The sequence below is a fragment of the Melanotaenia boesemani genome, chromosome 4 (assembly GCF_017639745.1).
Source record: "Melanotaenia boesemani isolate fMelBoe1 chromosome 4, fMelBoe1.pri, whole genome shotgun sequence".
Classification (NCBI taxonomy): Eukaryota; Metazoa; Chordata; class Actinopteri; order Atheriniformes; family Melanotaeniidae; genus Melanotaenia; species Melanotaenia boesemani.
The window spans coordinates 36869435-36890608 of NC_055685.1; the positions used below are offsets into that span (position 1 = coordinate 36869435).

General features: G+C 39.4%; 1 protein-coding gene across 2 annotated transcripts in view; it reads right to left on the bottom strand.

Moving 5' to 3' along the window:
- LOC121638194 (ras and Rab interactor 2-like) overlaps positions 1–21174 on the bottom strand; it is a 54808-nt gene that overhangs the window by 15503 nt on the left and 18131 nt on the right. For both annotated transcript variants that reach the window (XM_041982783.1, XM_041982784.1), the window contains exons 3-7: positions 8912–9006; positions 6835–7024; positions 6636–6750; positions 4598–4670; positions 3993–4084 (exon numbers count right to left, since the gene is read on the bottom strand). In XM_041982783.1, coding sequence (XP_041838717.1) covers positions 3993–4084; positions 4598–4670; positions 6636–6750; positions 6835–7024; positions 8912–9006 — 565 coding nt within the window. The remainder of the gene's footprint in view (positions 1–3992; positions 4085–4597; positions 4671–6635; positions 6751–6834; positions 7025–8911; positions 9007–21174) is intronic.

The window sequence follows — 21174 nt, forward strand, 5'->3', positions numbered from 1 at the left end:
AACCGACCTCTGTCCTAAAGAGGAGCAAGTTGAAATGATTCAGAGCCAGCGTAATAACAATCCCCACGCTCAGGTAGGAGGCACATATGATGCAAACACACAAATGTCTCTGAAGTTGTTTGTAACATGAGGTTTGTTTTTTGTTTTTTCCACGTGTGAATGCCAGGACTTCCCCCCACAGGTTAAACTTTAAATAGAAACTTTTCAGTGTGGAGGGGAAACCTTCCTAAAGAAAAGTTCTGCAACTGGCCCACACCCAGAACTTTCAGTCTCTTGGCCTCAATGTCAACTGTCAGGACGAGCAATGCAAAAAGCACAAGCATGCACACACCCACTTCCACTCAGGAATGCATTCACACCAACACAATGACGATGTCTCATCTCTGCGAGCAGTGACACAGCTAACTGCTGCTGTTAGTTTAGAACTCAAGGCTTCAAGCCTGGTGTGCTGGTATGTGTGTGTTTGGACAGTATTGAGCTTTCCACTGGCCACACCCTTCACTGTGGAGTAAGCACTTGGCTATGTTGCAGGTTTCCACTGGTGGATGCTGAGTCGCTGCAGTTTATACAGCACCAAAAATAGTGAAAAAAAATCCTGCAAACCTATAACAAATAATATATGGAAACACAAATTTGTATTATTTTTTATTATTATTATTTGTTTTGTTTTTATCTTTGTTTTGACTGCATGTTTGCTTAAAACAGTAAAGTTATTTGGTCAAAAAAAATTCTTAAAGTTATATTTACACCCCCTACTTTTTGCGTAACTCCACTTACTGCCAAAATTTGAAAAATGCCTGTAACTGCGAGGGTTGGGGTGGGAGGTGTGGGGTGATCAGGGGTTGGAGAGTGGGCGGGTCGGGACACACAGGCAGAAATGATTAACAGACAGGAGCTCAGCTCACTGGCAAGATGGAAAGCCAGATTTAAAATGCACCTACGGCACAAAGCAGTATTTGAGGTGGGAGACTTTCCCCTCCTGAATCTCCTCACCTACCCATTAGCGCTGTTAGCTGGCCTGTCAGCAGCTCCGGAAAGCAGTGGAAACTCCCGGCAGATTGTGGCACCTGCAGGAAGTGCTGCTGGAAGTTGCTGCTGCTACGACAACCAGCAAATCTACACCAGATAAGTTCACATCCATTCTTGTGCATTGGTGGGCGTTGTTTTCTATGACTGTAAGGTGAGGACCCATTTATCTGCATCTGGATGGAGGGACTAAATTATCTCATGACGTAGAGAAGCATGAAGTATGGCTCACGTGTGGCTCTACATCACGAAAAACAAAACCTGGTTTTACCCTGTAGGGGGCGTTACAAGCCATTTTTGAATTACAAAATCCTGTTTTTCCAAGGAAATAATAAAATTCAAATTTACTATTTGTTTTATCAACAGTATAAGTGGTTTTCATCACAATTAAGTAATACTGTGCTATTTACAGCTCAAAAAACACATTTTAGGGTGCACTACCCCTTTAAGTAATCCCCAAAGAGTGATGTAATGTGTTTAAGCAATTGAACTAAAATAATAATAATGGATTAGATTTATATAGCGCTTTTCACTCACTCATACCTGGTGATGGTAGCTACTTGTGTAGCCATGGCTGCCCTGGGGCAGACTGACGGAAACGAGGCAGCCTACGGCCTCTCCGACCATCACCGAACATTCATCCACATTCATTCACCAGCGATGCCAACGCTGGAGGCAAGGAGGGTGAAGTGTCTTGCCCAAGGACACAACAACAGATGACTGGGGGAATGGGAATCAAACGGCTAACTTTCTGGTCATTGGCTCCACCACCTGAGCCAGTGCCATAATAAGAAAGTCATTTTACATATTTTTATTTTTTTTTTATAAAAATCCAGTTTAGGAGAAGAAGGCCAGTAAGCTCCTGGGTTCAGTCCTAAAGAGAAACTATCCCATTTACCTAACATACTTGGTTAGGTTTAGGAAAAGATCTTTTTAAATTAATTTTGTTTATCTCAATTGGATAATCGAACAGAAACATTTAGTGTCACTACTGAAGCCTTCTTTCTGCATTGACCTTACAGGCTTCATGTTTTTACTTCTTACTTTATGTTTGGTTTGTTTTGGGCAAAAAAACTAAGCATCTAATCCAGTACATGTGGGCTGTAGACCATCATTGATCCTGTTACTCCCTTTGGAGTGCAGTTCAGACCCCGCCTTTGAATGACTGTCAGATAACATCAGAAACACAGCAGATTGTCTGGGCACTGAATGTTACTGTTGAATTGTGTTCACCTCACCTTTGAGCTTGTTGTGGTTAGCAGGCATGTGAGTGGACGCTCATTCAGTCACCAGACTTTTATCATCTGTCTGTGGTTTGTTTTTTTATCTCATCTGGTTTTCTGTGTGAAGTGAAATAAATGGCACTACATAGCAAAGCACACACTCCCTAAAAAGTCCTGTCAAAACCGTAATTTGTTATTAAAAACAAAATAAAACACAAACCTTATTCTTCTTCTTCTTATTAAAACATGAACCTCAGTGATAGTTTCAGTTTGCTGAGCTAAGTTAATCACCTCCTCTGTATGGATTAGTCATACCCTAAATGAGTTGTAAGGGACTTTTTACCTCTGTAATATAAATGTATGATGCATTTCGACCAACTGCACCAGAACTTACTGGCTTGCAACTTTTTGTTTTGATAAGCTGAGAGGTGATTTATTCTAGATGCACTACTAGGGGTAGGATATTCTAGCATAATATAACCAGAGATGGATTAAAAGTATTTATCTTTACAATTTTTCTATTATTAGCTGGCAGTAATTGTAGTAGGTCAGACCGTACTGTGTTCATTTTTTACAACTCTTTTTTTCTTATAAAGTCCACTGTCAAGCTGTGTCTAAAAAGACCTTTTAACACCGTTTCAGAGGCTGTGCTGTTTGAGCAGTTTCTCTACATTGGACTCTTTTCAGGATCTGTTATAATAAATATTCATGGCAACGGATAAATCAAAATCCAGAATCTGTAAGTGAAACTGGTCTCGGGCTCCTGCACCTCACTGTCCAGAAAAATGCTGCAAAAGCTGCTGCATATTTTGGACAATTCTTCATATCCTCTACACAACAACAGTGTGTTCAGTCAGAGGCTTATTCAAGCAGCTGCAAGACAGAAAGATGCAGGAAGTTATTCCTACTAACCATCATCGTTCTCTGGACAATGTGGCTTGTAACTATTTATAAAAACAAAAAGCAAACCTACTACAACATTATAATTTTATCTCAAGGATAAATAACATACTTTTCATTTCATTTAGCTCTGTAAATCAGATCAGGCCTCCAAGCTCTGTTGCATCCTGATGGTCTTACAAAGCAAACAAAGGCACTTTAGCTTCAGTTCTTTCCGTTAAGAATTTGTTAATGTTTTATGAGGTTGCAGATGAACTTTGACTTGTTATTGTTGAAAGTCATTCATTCAAACTGACACAGAAAGATGGAAAAAATATTAAACACTAGAAACATTTGGACCTGTTCAGAGCTGTTAGCCTCATCTTGAAGGTACAGTCTAATCTCAAAAGTAATACCCCTCTGCCTGGGTTATTTTTGAGGGTGAAAGTTCTCCATGAAACCTAGCCTGGTTCCCACTGTGGACAAGGTGATGCGGTAGAAAGGAGCCCTAAAGGAACCAGTTCCTGGAACCAGTTCCTGTGATCACATGCAGCTTAACACCAGAAACAATTTAAGGTTTTTTTGTTAATCAGTTGAAGATCCATCTACAGCAAAGCTATGTTCCCTCTCTCTGATTTCTGTTTACTTTCAGTCAGTCTTAAAAACAAACATTAATAATTAGACTTGTCCTAATTTTTTCCTTAAGATTATTCTGGACACCTGTTCTATTAAGCTTACTGTCTCCTGAAATATCTACAACAGAGGAGGTGAACAAGGCAAAGATGCATTAATGTAAAAGCACTTGGCTAAATTTAACCAAAACCTTGAAGTCAACAACTTGCATCAGATGATGGATGATGTTACCTGCTCCAAGCTGAGCCACCTCCTCCAGCTCTTTCTGGGTCTTTGCGGATGCAATGGCTTCTGGGAGTTTGAGCACGAATGGCAGGACATCTCTAAGTCAAAGAAGAAGAGGAGACAAAATTTGAGAAGGAAATGCTAAAAATGTTGCAGAAAAAAAACAAACTTGAGAACAAGGAAAGTTCATTTAAAAGTGAGCAAATCTAAAGATGCCAGAAGTTTAGTTGATAAAAAACACCCTGAACTCCGGCAAACAGAGAAGTGAAAACATTCTCAAGCATCAGTGACGTACTCTCTGTTTCCAGCATGCACCACAGGCATAGTGGGAACAGGACTTCCAGTTAAAATACACTGTTCAATAACAGTGAGATCATAGATGAATGTGTGATTTGTGGTGCATTCGTTTGCTGTTTGCAGTGCAGCTAACTTCCTGTGTGTGCTGCTGGAGTCTGTATGCGTCTCCTGAGGAAAGGCATGCTTTAAAAACAAGAAGTGAGAGCGGACTGCTTACTCAACAAACATTTTCACCCATGGATTTTCCATTGTCCAGTCAGGGAGCGACAGTAGCTTCCAGTGAAAAACAGATGATGCGACAGAAGCTGATTTACCTGCTAATGCAGTAGAACGCCACAAGGCGGAACAGATCTGCAAAGCTGATCCCAGATCCCTCCAGAGAAAAAGCTACAGACAAATAAAAATGGAGACAAACTGAATATAAATAAATTAATTTGAAAGTGAATAAAAGCAAGTGAAATCAGGTTATTAACCATTCATAGAATGAGATAAACAACATGAAACATTACAGAATAATTTAATAAAGGCCAGCATACAGAAAGTGTGTGAAAAACTGAAGTCGTGTTTTTCTGCAGGACGTTATCAGCCTCTCATTTTGATCCAATGTTGCTTCAGTTCATTGAGGTTTGCAGCACTGGTTTCTGCACAGCTTTCTGAAGATCCCACCGCACCATTTTAGTCAGGTTGAGGTTTTTGACTTTAAGTGGACCATGTCAACACCTTGATTTTTTTCTATTTCAGTTATTCTATCGTAGATCTGCTGCTGCGTTTGGATCATTGTCCTTTTGCATGAAATAACTTCAGCACAGCTATAGCTGTCGGACAGATGGCCTCACATTTCACTCTGAAATGCTTTGGTAACTAGAAGAGTTTATGCAAGGTGTCCAGGTCCTGTAGCTGCAGAACAAGCCCAGATCATCATCCCTCCACCACTGTGCTTGACAGTTGGTATGAGGTGTTTGTGCTGATATGATGTGTTTGGTTTTCTACAAAAAGATGCTGCTGTGTATTCTGACCAAACTTCTCCAGTTTGGTCTGGTCTCTCTAAAGCACATTGTTCCAGACGTCTTGTGGGTTGTCCAGATGCAGCTTTGCCAACCTAAGCTGTGCTGTCATGTTCTTTGTAGAGAAAAGAGGATTTTTTCCTGCAACTCTACCAAAAAAGCCACACTGGTTCAGTCTTTTTCTAATTTTACTGTCATGAAGTTAAATATTTAAAATGATCTCTGAGCCCTGGAAAGTCTGAAATGTAGCTCTTGGGTTTCTTTGCGGTTTCTCTAAACACTGAACGGTTGGACCTTAGGTGTAACTTGCTGGGACATCAACTCCTGGGAAGATTGGCAGCCATCTTGAATTTTTTTCCCTTTTCTCTCTGCAGAATGATGGACTTAAAATAGTCGAAAAATTATGCTGTAACCTTTCCCAGAGAGATGAGCAGCTTCTCTGCCGTCTCTCCTCCTTGGCATTGAGTTAACACACACCTGAATTTGAACTGAATACATAAATAATGACACAGTGTAATATGTCATGGTTTTTAGATCCATATACTGATCCACAGATAATTTAGATCCAGCAAATGACAAATGGAAAGCAAGAGTTCAGACACAACTGAACCAATTGCAGATTAGTTAAGTTAAAACTCTTTGTGCAGAAATCCAGCAGCAGCACTATGAGAGACCAACTGCAGAGCAGCTGACCTACATCTGAAGGCCACAGCCGGCCAACGACGCTCCCCCCCCCCCCCTCCGACATGTGCTGTGATTTCAGTGATATGTCCACAGCTAGTTCATCATCACATGTTGGCAGTGTCAAAGCTCCATTGTCTCCCCGAGACTGATTTGTACAACATTAAACATCCTTCTGAAGTAAATAAGAGCTGTTGTTTCTCTGACATGGCTGGTAAACAATATAATAAAGTTTCAAGTTACCACTGTTCAGCACAGAAACATCTGAGCTAAAACTGAGCAACATGAGTCACGACTGCGTGTAGGCAAGTATTTCCTACTTAAAGCAGCCACACTACAGCTTTATTTTAGAGTTGCTGCCTATGGTCACACTTTCATTTCTCTTTTTTGTGTGTTTGTACACAACACGCGGAGGCAGACAGGAAGCGTGTGTTTGATTCAGAGTTCAATGTGACCAATACTTCAGATTTTATGAAACAAAACTTGGAGGGAAAAACGAAACTCAAAGAGCAAAGTTTTATAATTCACCATCCACTTCAGATTTTTTGATGTAGTTGAATCTTTGACCATCAAGATGATGTGGAAGGAAGTTGGTGTGAACATGTTTTCTGTTCATTATTGGTATAACTTTCAGTAGAAAGTCGGTAAAAACAGACTTATTACTTACTGTACTGACTCTCCCTGACAGTGAAGTGACGTATTGGAGTTTCTGTCTGATCCTCATCCAGACGCACAGAGAGAACCTTCCTTTGTAGAGTGGCAGACTTCCTGACCAGGAACACCTGCTCCACAAAATATATTAAACACAACATCCTCTCAGAAAAGAATCAGAGACCCACATGTATATGAGAACGGTGACCCCTCACCCCTGGCAGCTGTTTGAGCAGTATGCGAGTGGCTTCCTCTTCACTGACCGCCAGCAGCAACCACACCGGGTGAGTCTGCGTCAACCTTTCCAACACGCTCATCTTCCTCCTCAAGGAGTCGTAGCCAGAATCCCTCTCACCCTCTGACCCGACACGGTGCTGGGCCTGCAAGTAAACCCCACTCTCCAGCCTGCAGATGAGACACGGTGAGCATAAAACAACTTTGCCACCTGCTGGTGAAACTTATCAAGTCATGACGCAGAATTTACAAAAGCTACTAAAGAGAATCAAAGTGGAAGCATTATCAGAAGTCAGGGAATGTCCCACCTCAATCCCAATTGGGAATCTGTGTAAAATGTAAATGAAAACAGAATGCAACAACTTATAAATCTCATCAATCCATATTTTATTCCCAATATATCATAAGCAACATATCAGATGTTGAAACTAAGAAATTTTATAATTTCATGAAAAATATGAGGTGATAGTGAATCTGATGGCAGCAACACGTCTGTAAACACGTTTTAATAGTCGGTGACTAATCAACCATCAGAATAGACATTAGTTGCAGCCCTAGTTCAGACAATGATTTCTAGAAGTTTTCCTGAGTCCATGCAGTGGTTTCCAGTAAAGAATCATGTCTGGTTTCACTGCAGTACTGCCTGAGGGCCTGAAGCTCAAGCAATGAGTTTTGACCTTCAGCCTTGTCCCCTGATTCTCCTGATTTTCATATTATACACTGTAGAAGGTGGGATCTTCAAAGTCTTCATAATTTTACGTTGACGAACATTTTCTGAAAATTTTTAGACTCAGTTTGTCTCAGATTGGTGAACCTCTGCCCATTTTAACATCTGAGAGACTCTGCCTCTCTGAAAAGCTCCTTTTATACCCACTCATGTTACTGACCTGTTGCCAGTTAACCTGATTAGTTGTCAGATGCTCTTCCAGTTGTTTCTGATTTGTACCCGTGACCTTTCCAGCCATTTTTTTGTCCCTGCTCCAACTTTTAACAGATATGTTGCTGCTATCAAAAAGGTCAATTCCAACGTCTGATATGCTGCTGATGTTTTATCAGGAACTAAATATGGGATCATAAGATTTGAAAATAATTGTTTCTATTTCTGTTTACATTTTACAGAGCCCCAACTGTTTGGGGGTTTTATATAAAGTTTTGACCTAATTCTACTCCAGTCTCATTAAATTAAAATAACTCTGTACTGCAGTGGGACTGTACCCAGGAAATAAGTCAAATGAACGATAAAAATATTTCAATTTAATTTATCGTTAATCTTCTGTTTATAGATAATTGTTCTTGCATTTTCTCTGCATAAAGGGCTGAAGCCTGAACAACTACAGCATCTAAATTAGCCCGGATGTCCAAAATACTGGAAGCACTGCTCATCGTACAACTATGTGCCCCTCTGGTGGAAAATGATGCTTCTCAGCCACAGAACACTGACATCAAGCTTGCTGATAGGTTCAGAAACTGCTACAGCTGGGGTTGACAATAACATTGTTTATCCCTTTATTAAAACAACACTGCAAGGCAGTCACATTTCTGCTGTATGAAATGTTTTTACACCGTGGCCTAAGAAGATCTGAGAAATTAGCAGCTTCCTGTGGGTATCACCTTTTAGGTTTCCCTTTATTAACAAAGCAAAATCTGAAATGATCTTTTAAAGCGCTACAAACAAGAAATGTGCTCATTGTGCTCGGGGTTGCAATTCAGTAGAAGAAGTAGCTGTCCCACAAGACGCTGCTTCCTGAAGTAATGTTGGATTCATCCTGAGCTGTAGGGGAAGGTGGGACGGTATCAGCTTGTTCTTACTAAGATTATCAGCATCATTGTTGAGCTCAGAATAAATAACCACAACAGCACAAAACAGGATTAGAAAGTTTCTTCAGAGTTTTCCCTGCCCCTCACACTTCACATGAAATACGCAGCAGCACCATTATCATCACTCCTGACACACTAAAGATTCACTGTCTCATATTTTTGCATGCAAGTGTCTCTCATGCAAAACAGAATCTAAGCCTAAAAGAATGAAATGAATGTAAACAGGTAAACCAGTCTTACCCTGGTAATAACATGGGCTCTTTGTCCATAGTGGGAGAAGTCTGGACCATCTCCTTCTTTAGCTCCCCAATCTCCAACGCAAATGTGTCAATCAGCTAAAGAAAAAAGACAGAAGGACATGCTTTGACTGACGGAGGAGTATATGAAGAAGAGAAGGGGAAACAGTGGTAAATGAAACCAACAGCATTGCTTAAACATGAATTACAAAACACGACAGAGTCTGCCGCATGGAGGAGGAACTGGACTGGACTAATAGAGAACAAAGAGAAGGGAAGGGTTAGTCATTTTTCCTGTGTGTGGACCTCATTTCCTGCAGTCAGGAAAGATGGAGACAGCTTTGTCAAAGAAATGACTCACAGCAACAATCAGAGGGGAGATTTCCTCATGTCATACAGCAGAAACATAAACACTCAGGGTAAATCTGGACAGGAAGACCTGGAAGATCAGCTCATATCATGTTGAACTATTTTCAGACAAAGATAAGGCCATTAGTCATTAGTCAAGAAGATAAAGACCAGTGGAGACAGAATATCTACTACTGACAAGAATTTTCAGATTCAAACAGCGCCAGGATGTACAGATTGATCCAGAGCAGGAGTTCAATGTCAAATGCTGTGGATCATAGGATGCAACTGGAGTTGTTTATGTAGCTGATATTTGTAGCAGGATTTGCTCTCACGTCTCGTCCTGTTTGCAGTCTGCCACTGCATAACGACAGCCCTGCCTCTCATGCAAAACACAGACTAGCACACAAAACGTCACAGAAAGAAAACGTCACGCGGGGAAGTAACCATGGCAACAGTAATCAGACTCTACCTTGTTATCTTATCGTTTTTACCACTAGATAGATTTGATCATTTCCCATCAAAAAGGTGTCAAATACAATTTAATGTCACATCCTGTGATGATTACAATCACCTCACAGTATCGCCTGTTCAGTTTATTTCAATAGCACATTTTAATCCAAAGTGCTTCACAAATTACTGTAAAAAGACAAACCCAATAAAATTAAACATGAAAGAAAAATAGTTGAATAAAGTTACTAAAACAAGTTTTCTTAAAAGAGATTAAAAAAACCCTCATAAAACCAAAGGAACGCAAACTGAATTTGGACTACGTGGAAGACTTAGATTTTTCAAAATCAATTAATCAGTTAGAAAACGGATTAAATAACTGGGTGCTGTACAGTTTAAAACTTTAAAAGTAAAAGAATAAAAAGCCAGTTTAAATTTACTAAAACATTTTTCCCTCATTGTCCCCCTCCCTTGTAGCCTGATTGAACACATTAAAGTTGATGCAACAAAACATCTTGGGTTCATACAGTCTGCAATGAAATGAAAGTAAATGTAGGAATTGATCGATTGATTGAAAGATGTATTTGAACATCAGGCATATAAAAAAAACAGGAAAAGAAATAGAATATACAAAAGAAAGAAAAGTAAAAGAAGTCTTTGTCCAAAGGGAGTGGGAAGAAGCCAGAACTTATTCAATCCCACCCCCTTAGCCGCACACCATTAACTGCCTCATATGTATTTCCTAATATACTTATATAATATCAAAAGACGTTTGGATCAATATAAATAATAATAATTACAATAATATTGTCATCATCAATAATAGGGACAAAACTTACAAGTTAAACTAAAAAAATAGAATAAGGCACAAAATTTATTTCAGTATTTCAACTTAAAAAGGTAAACTAATATATCATATAGACTAATTATATGCAGTGTGAGATATTTCAAGGATTTATTTGTTATAATTTAGATGACTGTGGCTTACAGCTTATTTAAACCCAAAAATCGAAATCTCCGAAAGTTAGAATAGTGTGAAAAGGTTCAGTGTTGTAGCCTCTAAGTGCCACAGTCTAACCAGCTAATTCATCCCAAACACCTGCAAAGGACTGCTGAGCTTTAAAATGGTCTCTCAGTCTATTTCAGTAGAACTTACAATCATAGGGAAGGTCGCTGACCTGACAGTTGTGTGGAAAACCCTCCACAAGGAGGGAAAGCCTCAAAAGAAATTTCCCCTTTTAGGGGATGAATAAAGCTTTTCTTATCTTATCTTATCTTATCTTAAAAGGCGATTGCAAAAGAAGCTGGATCTCAAAGGGCCGGTTGTTGAAACGTAATCTGATCAGATTTTAGTTATCGGATTGGATCAAATCCTCAGGATCAGATCTCCCGATGAATGGAGGAGGCGAGCCAAGTCCCAGATCTCCCAGTGGATTGAGGAGGCGAGCCAAGTCCCAGATCTCCCAGTGGATGGAGGAGGTCGGTAGATGGTAAGGTAGCTTGGCAGCAGGTCTCTGGCAGTGAGCCACATATCTCTTGCTGGATAGTGGAGGCCGCTGTCTTGTTTTTTAGCCCGGCCACTGATCTGTCCTGCTAGTTGGGGCTGTATCCTGCTGTGCTCAGCTCTGATAATCCTCAGTTTACTGAATCCTAAAATCTAGACCATTTTCTTTTACATTCACATGTGCACCATTTTCCTGGTCTGTCCTTACCTGAATAGAAGGAATTTAATGTGGAAAACTACTTAGGAACTAACCTAGGAATTACTGCATTTATTCATTTATTTATATTATTTTCATTTGTATTCTTTAAACCAATCTAAACTTTTTTTTGTCTGTAATTTCGTCCTCCAAATAAAGAACTATTTAAAGGCAGAGCTAAAAACTGTAAAAACTGAAAATGCGTTAATTTAATCTTTTTTTTTATCATCCAACTTTTTTCATTTTAAAAAGCAGATGAAAACATTTTTATTCAAAGAGCCTTTTTTGTTTAACAAGGGTTTTTATGAATGTGTGTATGTTCTCTTATGTGTTTTGTCTTTTTTATGTCTTTTTTAATCCTATTTTAAAGCACTGTATGTTTTTTTTTTATCTATGAAAGGTGCTATAGAAATAAAATGTATTTCCTTCTGTCCACATTTTGGAGAACTCAGAGGGAGTCAGAGGTCCCTGGATCTGAGCAGCTGGTAAATTTAGTCAAGTGGCCACGTCATGAAGAATGCCAGAACCAGCTGTAAATAAGAAATATATACCCTTTGTTTTAGATTTCATTTGATGTGATAAAATCCACAAAAAACAGTCTTCAAAAGAAAATTCCGGTAACTAAACCATCATTTGATTCTACATTTTAGCCACTAGGTGGCCCCCTTTGCCAAGCATTCCTCTAAAAACTGGGCTCCAATCCAGGCCAGTCACCACAAGGCTCTGCAACCCCCTCTACCCCTGTAGGGCTAAGTGGAGCCAGCTCTGTAAAAGCCACAAACTCTCAGCTTTAGTCAGGAAAACCTCTATTACACAACATGAATGTGCTCCACCGTTACTGTGGAATTCAGCCTGGTGACGATCAGTGTGAACTGTCTCATCAGCTGGCCAGAAGTGGAAAAACAGCCAGCACTCACAAAAAAATGTCTTTCCCTCCCCAAGAGCTGAGAAATATGAAACCAAACGCTATAAACAGACAGCTTAAACAGCACAATCCTAAATTCCTGCTAACAGAGCAAAGCTGATCCCAGAGAAAAACATTGTGTAATCTCATATTCTCATCCTTTAGCCATCTAAACTAACAAGCAGCAATTCTAAGATTAAACATCTCCAGACAAGACTGTCGCTGCTCTTCTCAGATAGTCAGATAAAAATTTAAGCCTTAAATTTAAGACAACTCGGATCATAAACAAAGCCAAATCACCACTTTGACAAAGCTGGGACCTGCCTAAAGCTGCATGTAAACCAGCTCAAAGTATTTAAACTCAACTGTTTTTCCTGTAAATATGTGTTTCTACAATGTCATTTCATCTGGAAAAAAATTCCAAAGGGAAACACTGACCGATTATTTTTTTTGCATAAAAGTAATATGAAATCACATAATTGATTATAATGCAACATACTGATTTACTGGATAAAAACTGGATGTTTGCCAAAATCAAAAAGGCTGTTACGATACCATTTTATTTCAGTTTGATTAAAACAAAACAAAAAAAAAAAAACAACATTTAAATTTCTCTGTGGGATGAATAAAGTATGTTTCTTATCATTCATAGTATTTCTGCTGCTGTAGCCCATCTGCAGACCTTGGTTGGAACCAGTGCTTACTGGACTTCCTGTTGCCTTTCTATCATCTCCAGCTAAGGATTCACTGCGAAGCAAAAGAGAAACATTTCTTTGGACTAATGAAGTTGAGCTTCTTCAAAAAATGCTTGACTACAAAGCATAAAAAACTTGAGGAAGGGTGGATTGGGAATCAGCGTGTGTTCGTCACATTGACGCCATATCCTTGAGTTGTGCGGACTCAAACCTATCCACTTTGGTACCTGTCTTCAGGTATGGTCGGTTTCAGGGAGGCTAATCCCTGACTTCGTGGGGATGAAAGGGTGGGTTTGCTAAAATACTTTTGCGTTCTTGCTGCAATCCGGCGTCGTGGGGACGGCCCCTTAGATGTTACACCTTTAAAACAGCTTCAGGTTTGTGTGTATATGTTGTAGAAATCTAAATAATTTTGTGTTTTAAAATATCACCACCACAGCAAACTTCATGTAGGTTCTACTATGTCATAAGAAGTAGCTTATTTTGGCTAAAAGACCTGATGTTAATCCAGTCATGGAAATGAGTTGAAGCATCATCTTCACCTGTTAGGAGATTGGCATTTAATTAAATGGTTGAAAAAAAACAAGAAACAGTCTGTGTAGAAGACTTGGAAATCCTGGGCCAGGATGTGAGGGTTTGTGAGCAAAGGAGTTGTTGAACAACTGGATCTAGGCCATGAGCCTTGTTGAGCAGATGAGTTTTAGAAGAAAATGACTAAGATCCAGGGAAGCATTGAACTACACAAGTTTGTGTTGACTGAGTTGAGTGACTTTTATAAAGCACCATTCATCTGGGTTTGCTTCTACTCATGAATTTCATTCACTCTTCATAAGACAGGATGTAGCGACTAAAACAAAGCTGCAAATGTCATGCACAAAGACAAGGGAGAGTTTATTCAACTCCTTTAAGATTGTGTATGTGTGGAGGTAAGTGATTCTCTGCATGGGCTGCTGTTAAAGCCATGCATGGAGTCAGTGGGAAACTATGTGTTTGGGTTTTTATACACAGAGACGTGTACAGAGGCTTTCACAGGGCTAGTGAGTATGAAAAAAGCTGCACAGGAAATATAAAGTTTGCATTTGTTTCTCTGTATTAAATTATCTTTTTAATATTCAAATGACAAATTTGTCCTATACTACCTCACATTTTACAAAACTGAAAAGATTTTAAGTAAAACAAGATTCTATTTCTGCACAGGCAATATGCTTCCCTACAAAGCTAATAATGCTAACATTACTACAGTTACAAAGCTAATATAGCTGCAGCCATAAAGCTAATATAGCCACAGCTATAAAGCTAACATAGCTCATATAGCTACAGCTACAAAGTTAATACAACTACAGCTACAAAGCTAATATAGCTTCAGTAACAAAGCTAAAATAGCAAACATAATTACAGCTACAAAACTAATACAGATAATTCAGCTAATATAGTAACAGCTATAAAGCTTATACAGCTTCAACTATAAAGCTAATTTAGCTAATACAGCTGCACCTGTAAAGCTAATCTTGCTAATATTGGTGCATTCGATTTGTACTCAGAAGTCAGATTTTTCAAGTTCCCAGTCGGAAAAACAACTCAAATGCCTCTTGAAGTCAGATATCTGACTCGGAAAGTTGGGTCAAACTCAACAACTTCAACTTCACCCAGTAAAGATGGCTGCCCAACAACTCAACGGTTTATTCCTGCATAAACCTTATCTACACTAAACAACAAGAAGTTACACACATGGGAAAGACATCAAAACAACCGCTCTCTTTTTCATATAGTAAAACACATTCACAATTTTTTTATGTAATATTATTGTTTACCTTTGGTGTCTTTCATATTCTTCTGTGACAAGTATGTAATGAGAGAGCGCAAGTTTTTTTAACAGTTTTTTTTAATGTTCCAACTTAGTCAACAAGAACGTTCTTAGCTAGGATAAGACGTCATTTAAATCAAATCAAATTTTATTTATAGAGCACTTTTCATGCACAAAGCAACACAAAGTGCTGTACATAATAAAAACTAATTCTGGATATTAACAAAATTTAAAAGCCTTCACATACCAAAGTACATATCAAAAAAATTAAAGACTCTGACGCTGTTTTTAAGATGGTAAAATCCTGTCTTTGTGACATTTCCAATGTGTGGAATAAAACCAAGCTCAGAGTCAAAAAGGACACCCAGATTTCTCACACACTGAGAATATTTTAAGAATAGAATAGAAATAGAATATTTGAGAATATTTAAATAAAAAGTCATTCCCATATCCGATTTCCAAATCGAATGCACAATGAAGCTGCAGCTAAAAAAAAAAGTTAATGTAGCTAATATAGCTACAGCTACAAAGTTAAAGTGTATTTACACCCACTACTTTAAGTCCACTTACTGCCAAAATTTGGAAAATGCCTGAAACTGCGAGGGTTGGGGCGGGCGGTGTGGGGTGATCAGGGGTTGGAGAGTGGGCGGGTCGGGATACGCAGGCAGAAATGATTGACAGACAGCAGCTCAGCTCACTGGCAAGATGGAAAGCCAGATTTAAAATGCACCTACGCTACAGAGCGGTCTTTGAGGTGGAAGACTTTCCCCTCCTGAATCTCCTCATCTACACATGAACAAGGCTGTCCTGAAGCGTATCAGTCTGAGCCGTTAGCACTGTTAGCTGGCCTGTCAGCAGCTCTGGAAAGCAGTGGAAACTCCCGGCAGATTGTGGCAGCTGCAGGAAGAGCTGCTGGAAGTTGCTGCTGCTACGATTTGAGCTGCTGTCTGTCGCCAGATGAGGATCAGCAGGTAAAGAATAAAGTCGGGTGTTACTTTTACACTCCTCAAAAGCACAAATCTGTCCCATTGTAGGAATATTTCATCAGAAACTCTGAAAGAATAGAAGTCTAAAACTAGCTAATCTACACCATATAAACTCACATTCCTTCATATGTGTTGTTGGACATGGTTTTCTATGCCTGCAAGGGAAAGACCCCTTTATCTGCACCTGGAGCGAGGACGAGATTATTTTCATCTGGACGGAGGGGGATACCTTTTCTTGTTAATAAAGAGCAAATATTCTACAGTCATTTGGCAGAAATATTATAGTTAATCTAGAGCAGACTGACCAAACTGAGCTAAATATCACAATGCTTTCCTACAACTCATTAGCCTAATAGCACACTTAATAATAAGCTGGATTGGTCCACCAACACAGACGCCATTTACAAGAAGGGGCAGAGCCGGCTTTACTTCTTAAGGAGGCTCAGGTCCTTTCACGTCTGCAATAAGATGCTGCAGATGTTTTATCAGTCTGTTGTGGCGAGCGCTATCTTCTTTGCTGCAGTGTCCTGGGGTGCGGGCATCAAGGCAAAGGACGCCAACAGACTGAGGAAACTGATCAGAAAGGCAGAGTCTGCTGTCGGCTCTAAACTTGTCACCCTGGAGGAGGTGGTGGAGGAGAGAATGCTGGCAAAACTGCTGGCAATCAGGGACAACCCCTCCCACCCCCTCCATAACACACTGGACAAGCTAAAGAGCAGTTTTAGCAGCAGACTGATCCAACCCCGCTGCTCTAAGGAACGGTACAGGAGATCGTTCCTTCCTGCTGCAATAAGACTCCATAACTCATCTACCTCTGCCAGAGACACGATCACACAACTGGACTAAGTCAATCACTGTACTTACTGCAACCTATAGTTGTCGCTCTGATAATATAATATTTGTATCCTTTGCACATCATTCAACATTCTGTATTATCTTTGCACTTCCTTTATTTACATAGTCATATTTACATATCAATATCTGATAGCTATTTTCATTATTACTTCATCTGCCACTGCACTTTATCTGCCAATTCACTCTGTATTCATATTTTGTTCTCTAACTTATTTCCACTCTGGATTTTTTTATGTTATTACTGGACTACTGTAATAACGCAATTTCCCTTCGGGGATAAATAAAGTTGTCTGTCTGTCTGTCTGTCTGTCTGTCATATTTTAAGGTTTTATAGGGAATGGTGCACAGTGAATCAGCAGCATTAAAAAAGTAGTTAGGTAGATATCATTTAGTCAAAATACGACTTAGGTAATTGTGCTATAATGCTAACACAGTGTTTCTCATTAAAAACAGCCACATGCATATTACTTAATTAGCTAGCAAGCTAAAGCTAACAGATACTTTTCAAGTTCTAATATTCAATCAAATCTAGTTTGGCAAGCCTGTTTTCTCCAGGTACTCCCACATTCCCAAAACATGCATGTTAGATAAATTTGGGCTTGGACTGGAGACCAATCTAGGAAGTACCCCACCACTTCTCTTATGACAGCTAGGACAGGCTCCAACCCCCTTGGTAAAAAAAATGCAGCTTCTGTTTGTACTTTGGGTTCTGCGGCACATTTTTTGACAAGGAGCAGAGGGCAGGAACATAATCGCTCTATTGGCTCCTCGTACGTTTCAGGATTGATTTTAAGGCCCTTTTAATTGTTTATAAATGGCTTAGTGGTCTTGGGCATTCTTATTTATCTGACCTGCTTTTAAATTATGAGCCCGTGTGGACCCTGTGTCGTCTGGTCCCAGTCTTTTAGTTGTTCCTAAAGTCAAAACTAAAACTTATGGCGAGACCATGTTCCACTTCTCCGGTTGTGCAAACGCCTAACAGGTCAAGGTTCAACAGCACCGTCTGCTGGTGAAAGGATGTATGCTGCCTGAACCAGTCAGGACGCTCAGCCACACTGACAAGCAGTCGACCGGTTAGCAAGCAGACCGTGTGAAGCTGCGAGGACATTCTGTGTGTTCCCTTAATTATGTGTGCATTCTTGAGGAAATACCATACATAGAATAGAATAGAAATACTTTATTAATCCCTTTGGAGAGTCCTCAGGGAAATTTGGGATACATACATACATACATACATACATGCATACATACAAACACGCATACATACATACATACATGCATACATACATTAGGGCTGCAACGATTAGTCGACGTTGTCGACAATAGTCAACAATAAAAATAGTCGACAACGAATTTAGCCGTCGACTATTGCCGGCAAAAAAAAAAAAAAAAAACTACAGAGTGAGACATCGTCTTCTAATCCTATCTCTGCTGAGAGTTGCACAATGCACATGGGCAAAGAGGGGGAAAAAATATAGAGTGAGACATTGTCTTCCTTTTTTATCTCTGCTGAGAGTTACACATGCGCCATAAAGTCCGCCAGGGGAAAAATATGGTGGCGGACCAGGGAGGAAAACCACAGCGGAGAACGTTAAAAGTCTGGGATAACTTCATGTTAAACTTACAAAATAAATTAAATACATGTGAGATTTGTAAAGCGGACCTTGTGTACCACGAAAGTACGTCTGCAATGCTCGAACATTTAAAGAGGAGGCACGTCGGACTTACTTAACAACCTCATGCAAGATTTCAAAGCTGAAAGTGAAATAAGATCCATTTATAATAATTATGAGATACATAATCCGATTGGTCAACTAGTCGTTTTAATAGTGGGTGACTAATGGACCATCAGAATAGCCATTAGTTGCAGCCCTAACATACATACATACATACATACATACATGCATACATACATACATACACACATACACGCATACATACATACATACATGCATACATACATACATACATACATACACGCATACATACATACATACTTACAAACATACATACATGCAAACACACGCATTCCATCAAACTGTACAAACTGTACAACTCTGCATTAGGCAGGAGGGGAGAAGGAGGGGGGAGAGGGAGGTGTGCAGTCCGCCTGATACAACACATGCACAATAACCCATACAAACAGTTGCAATGACTTATACGTGCAATAGTGAACTGGGAATCTGTACCACCTCTACTGTGTGCAATGCTTGTTTATATTGTTTTATTTAACTTATCTTATTGTTATTTATTGCATTCTATTGTTTTGCTTTTCTTGCACCTTGTTGCCTCTATTTTACTTTATACCTGTATATATTGTGTCTTGTGCTTGTCCTGCTTTACTGTTGGTGTTGTATTGCTGCTGGTACCCAAATTTCCCTGAGGACGCTCCAAAGGGATTAATAAAGTATTTCTATTCTATTCTATACATACAAGCATACATATCTACATGCATACATACATACACGCATACATACATACATATGCTGAACACTGATGGTAAAGTCCAACAATCTTCATTAAGGAAGACAAACAGATCTCTCTCTCCAAGTGCCTTGATTCTCTAATAGTCCATAATCTGCCACCTCAACCAGCAATCCTATTCTCTGAGGCTCGCCCTCAAACAACGGTCCTCGTCTGTGGAACAGCCTCAGGGCTGCAGGGGTTGCTTATGTTTTTAAAAAGAGGTTTAAGATCTTTTTAAAATAAAGAATTTTAAAGTATTATGGATGTATAAATCTTAGTAAAGAGCAGTCAGACAGTTTGGAGGTCAGTCTAATTAGCACCCATACACAACTGTGCTCGACTTTAGTGAACAGTTCAGCCTCAGCTGAGGGCTGGTTGTTCAGCTTCAGTGCAATTCAGACTGACCATGGCTCACACACACACACACACACACACTGTAGGATTTGCACAGTTGAAAGCAGTTTAAAGACATAGAGTGCGAGAGTGAAGATGAAAGACAGAGGGAAGCAGAAGCAGAGTGGAAACAGATGTAATGTAGTTGGTTAATTCTCCAGAAATAGATTTAAATGTTTAACTGAAACAAGACGATGGAATCTGACCTAAAAAAAGAAGAGCTGGTGGTTTTTTGTGTGTGTGTGTGTGTCATGAATGAAAGATGTAAACAACAATATGTGATGTGCGAGTGATTGGAAGAAAAGATGAGAATACAGTAGAAAGAGAGAAAAAACATGATGAAAGGGATTATGTCTAAAAGAAGGGGGAGACTTTTATGATTCCTGAGTTTGAGAGGATGCCAGCAAGTGCAGCTGGCATCGTTCAGCTCCAGTTGTGCTTCAATATTTGGCAGAAAGTGAAGGAAGTCTGTCAAGATGTCGCTCCACCTTAACACTTTATCAATCACCAATGTGGTGACTGTGGATAATTAATCAGAGGAAGACACGAATCTAAACACTAACTAAAGTTGCAGAATGTCGTCTGATGGAAAATAATTGCCCCACTTTTGCATCCAGTAGTTCTGTATGTTTTAGCTGTTTTTGGTGAATAAAATTGGGTCTGAAAAAAAACTGCTAAAACAGTGTCATCCTGGACTGGATTCAGCTGGATGGTGCTGTTTTTTCCAGCTCACAGAAGGGGGCTTAGTAAGCAGATCATGAACAGGACACAAGCAAGTAAAATTCCAAAAGATAAGACTGCAAACTACAAGACAAGCATTATGGCCCAGCTTTTTCCCCTGGACCATAAGAACTACACAACAAACGCTTGGCTCCTGCACAAAAAAAAAAAAAAAAACACATTTTTTAATGTCTTTTAGTGTTTTATGTTCTTTATACTGTTTTTATTATATCTATTTATTCTTGTTCTTGAACACTGTACTGGCTGAACACCTTCATTTCGTTGCACAACATTGTGTAATGACAATAAAATCATTTTTTTTTTGTCAGCTTTCTGATTGGCTAACATGGCTTCAGAGGCAGAGTTAGATGGCCATCATTGGGTTTGGCTTCTGGCAGCGATTCAAGTCTGTGCTGTTTCCTATAAAGGGATGATAGCTCAGTTTTGCTCATTTGGATGGCATGAGGACAATGTGGTCAAGAAAACAAGGAAGTAAAGAGAATGAATGCTGATATGAGCAACAGCTGAAAGAAAACAGGAGGGAGGTAAACAACTAGACGCAAAACAGCTGTGATGAACTCTTATGAGATGTTTCTTCTTCCCTGTTTTTTACCATTTGGACTGTATTCATTTTATGTGCTTTTTTTCCCCTTCAGTTCTACTGTTGTTTTTGTTGTTTCTTTGTTTTTCCACCAAGAACATGTGGGAAGTGTAACCAGGGACAAGGACAATTAATCTGTGTCAAGTGGAATTCCTGGGTTAAATACTGCGCCTCATATTTGTCTAACCCTTAAAACTCATAGCTCTATTTTTTTTGCAATGTTTGGCCCACTCAACCCTTTTGATCCCAGTCAGCATGCAGACAAGATGTTTCCAGGAGAATGCTCCTCAGCTGTCAGATTATGAGGTTAAAATGATGTAAAATGAATGTATGAATAGATAAAGC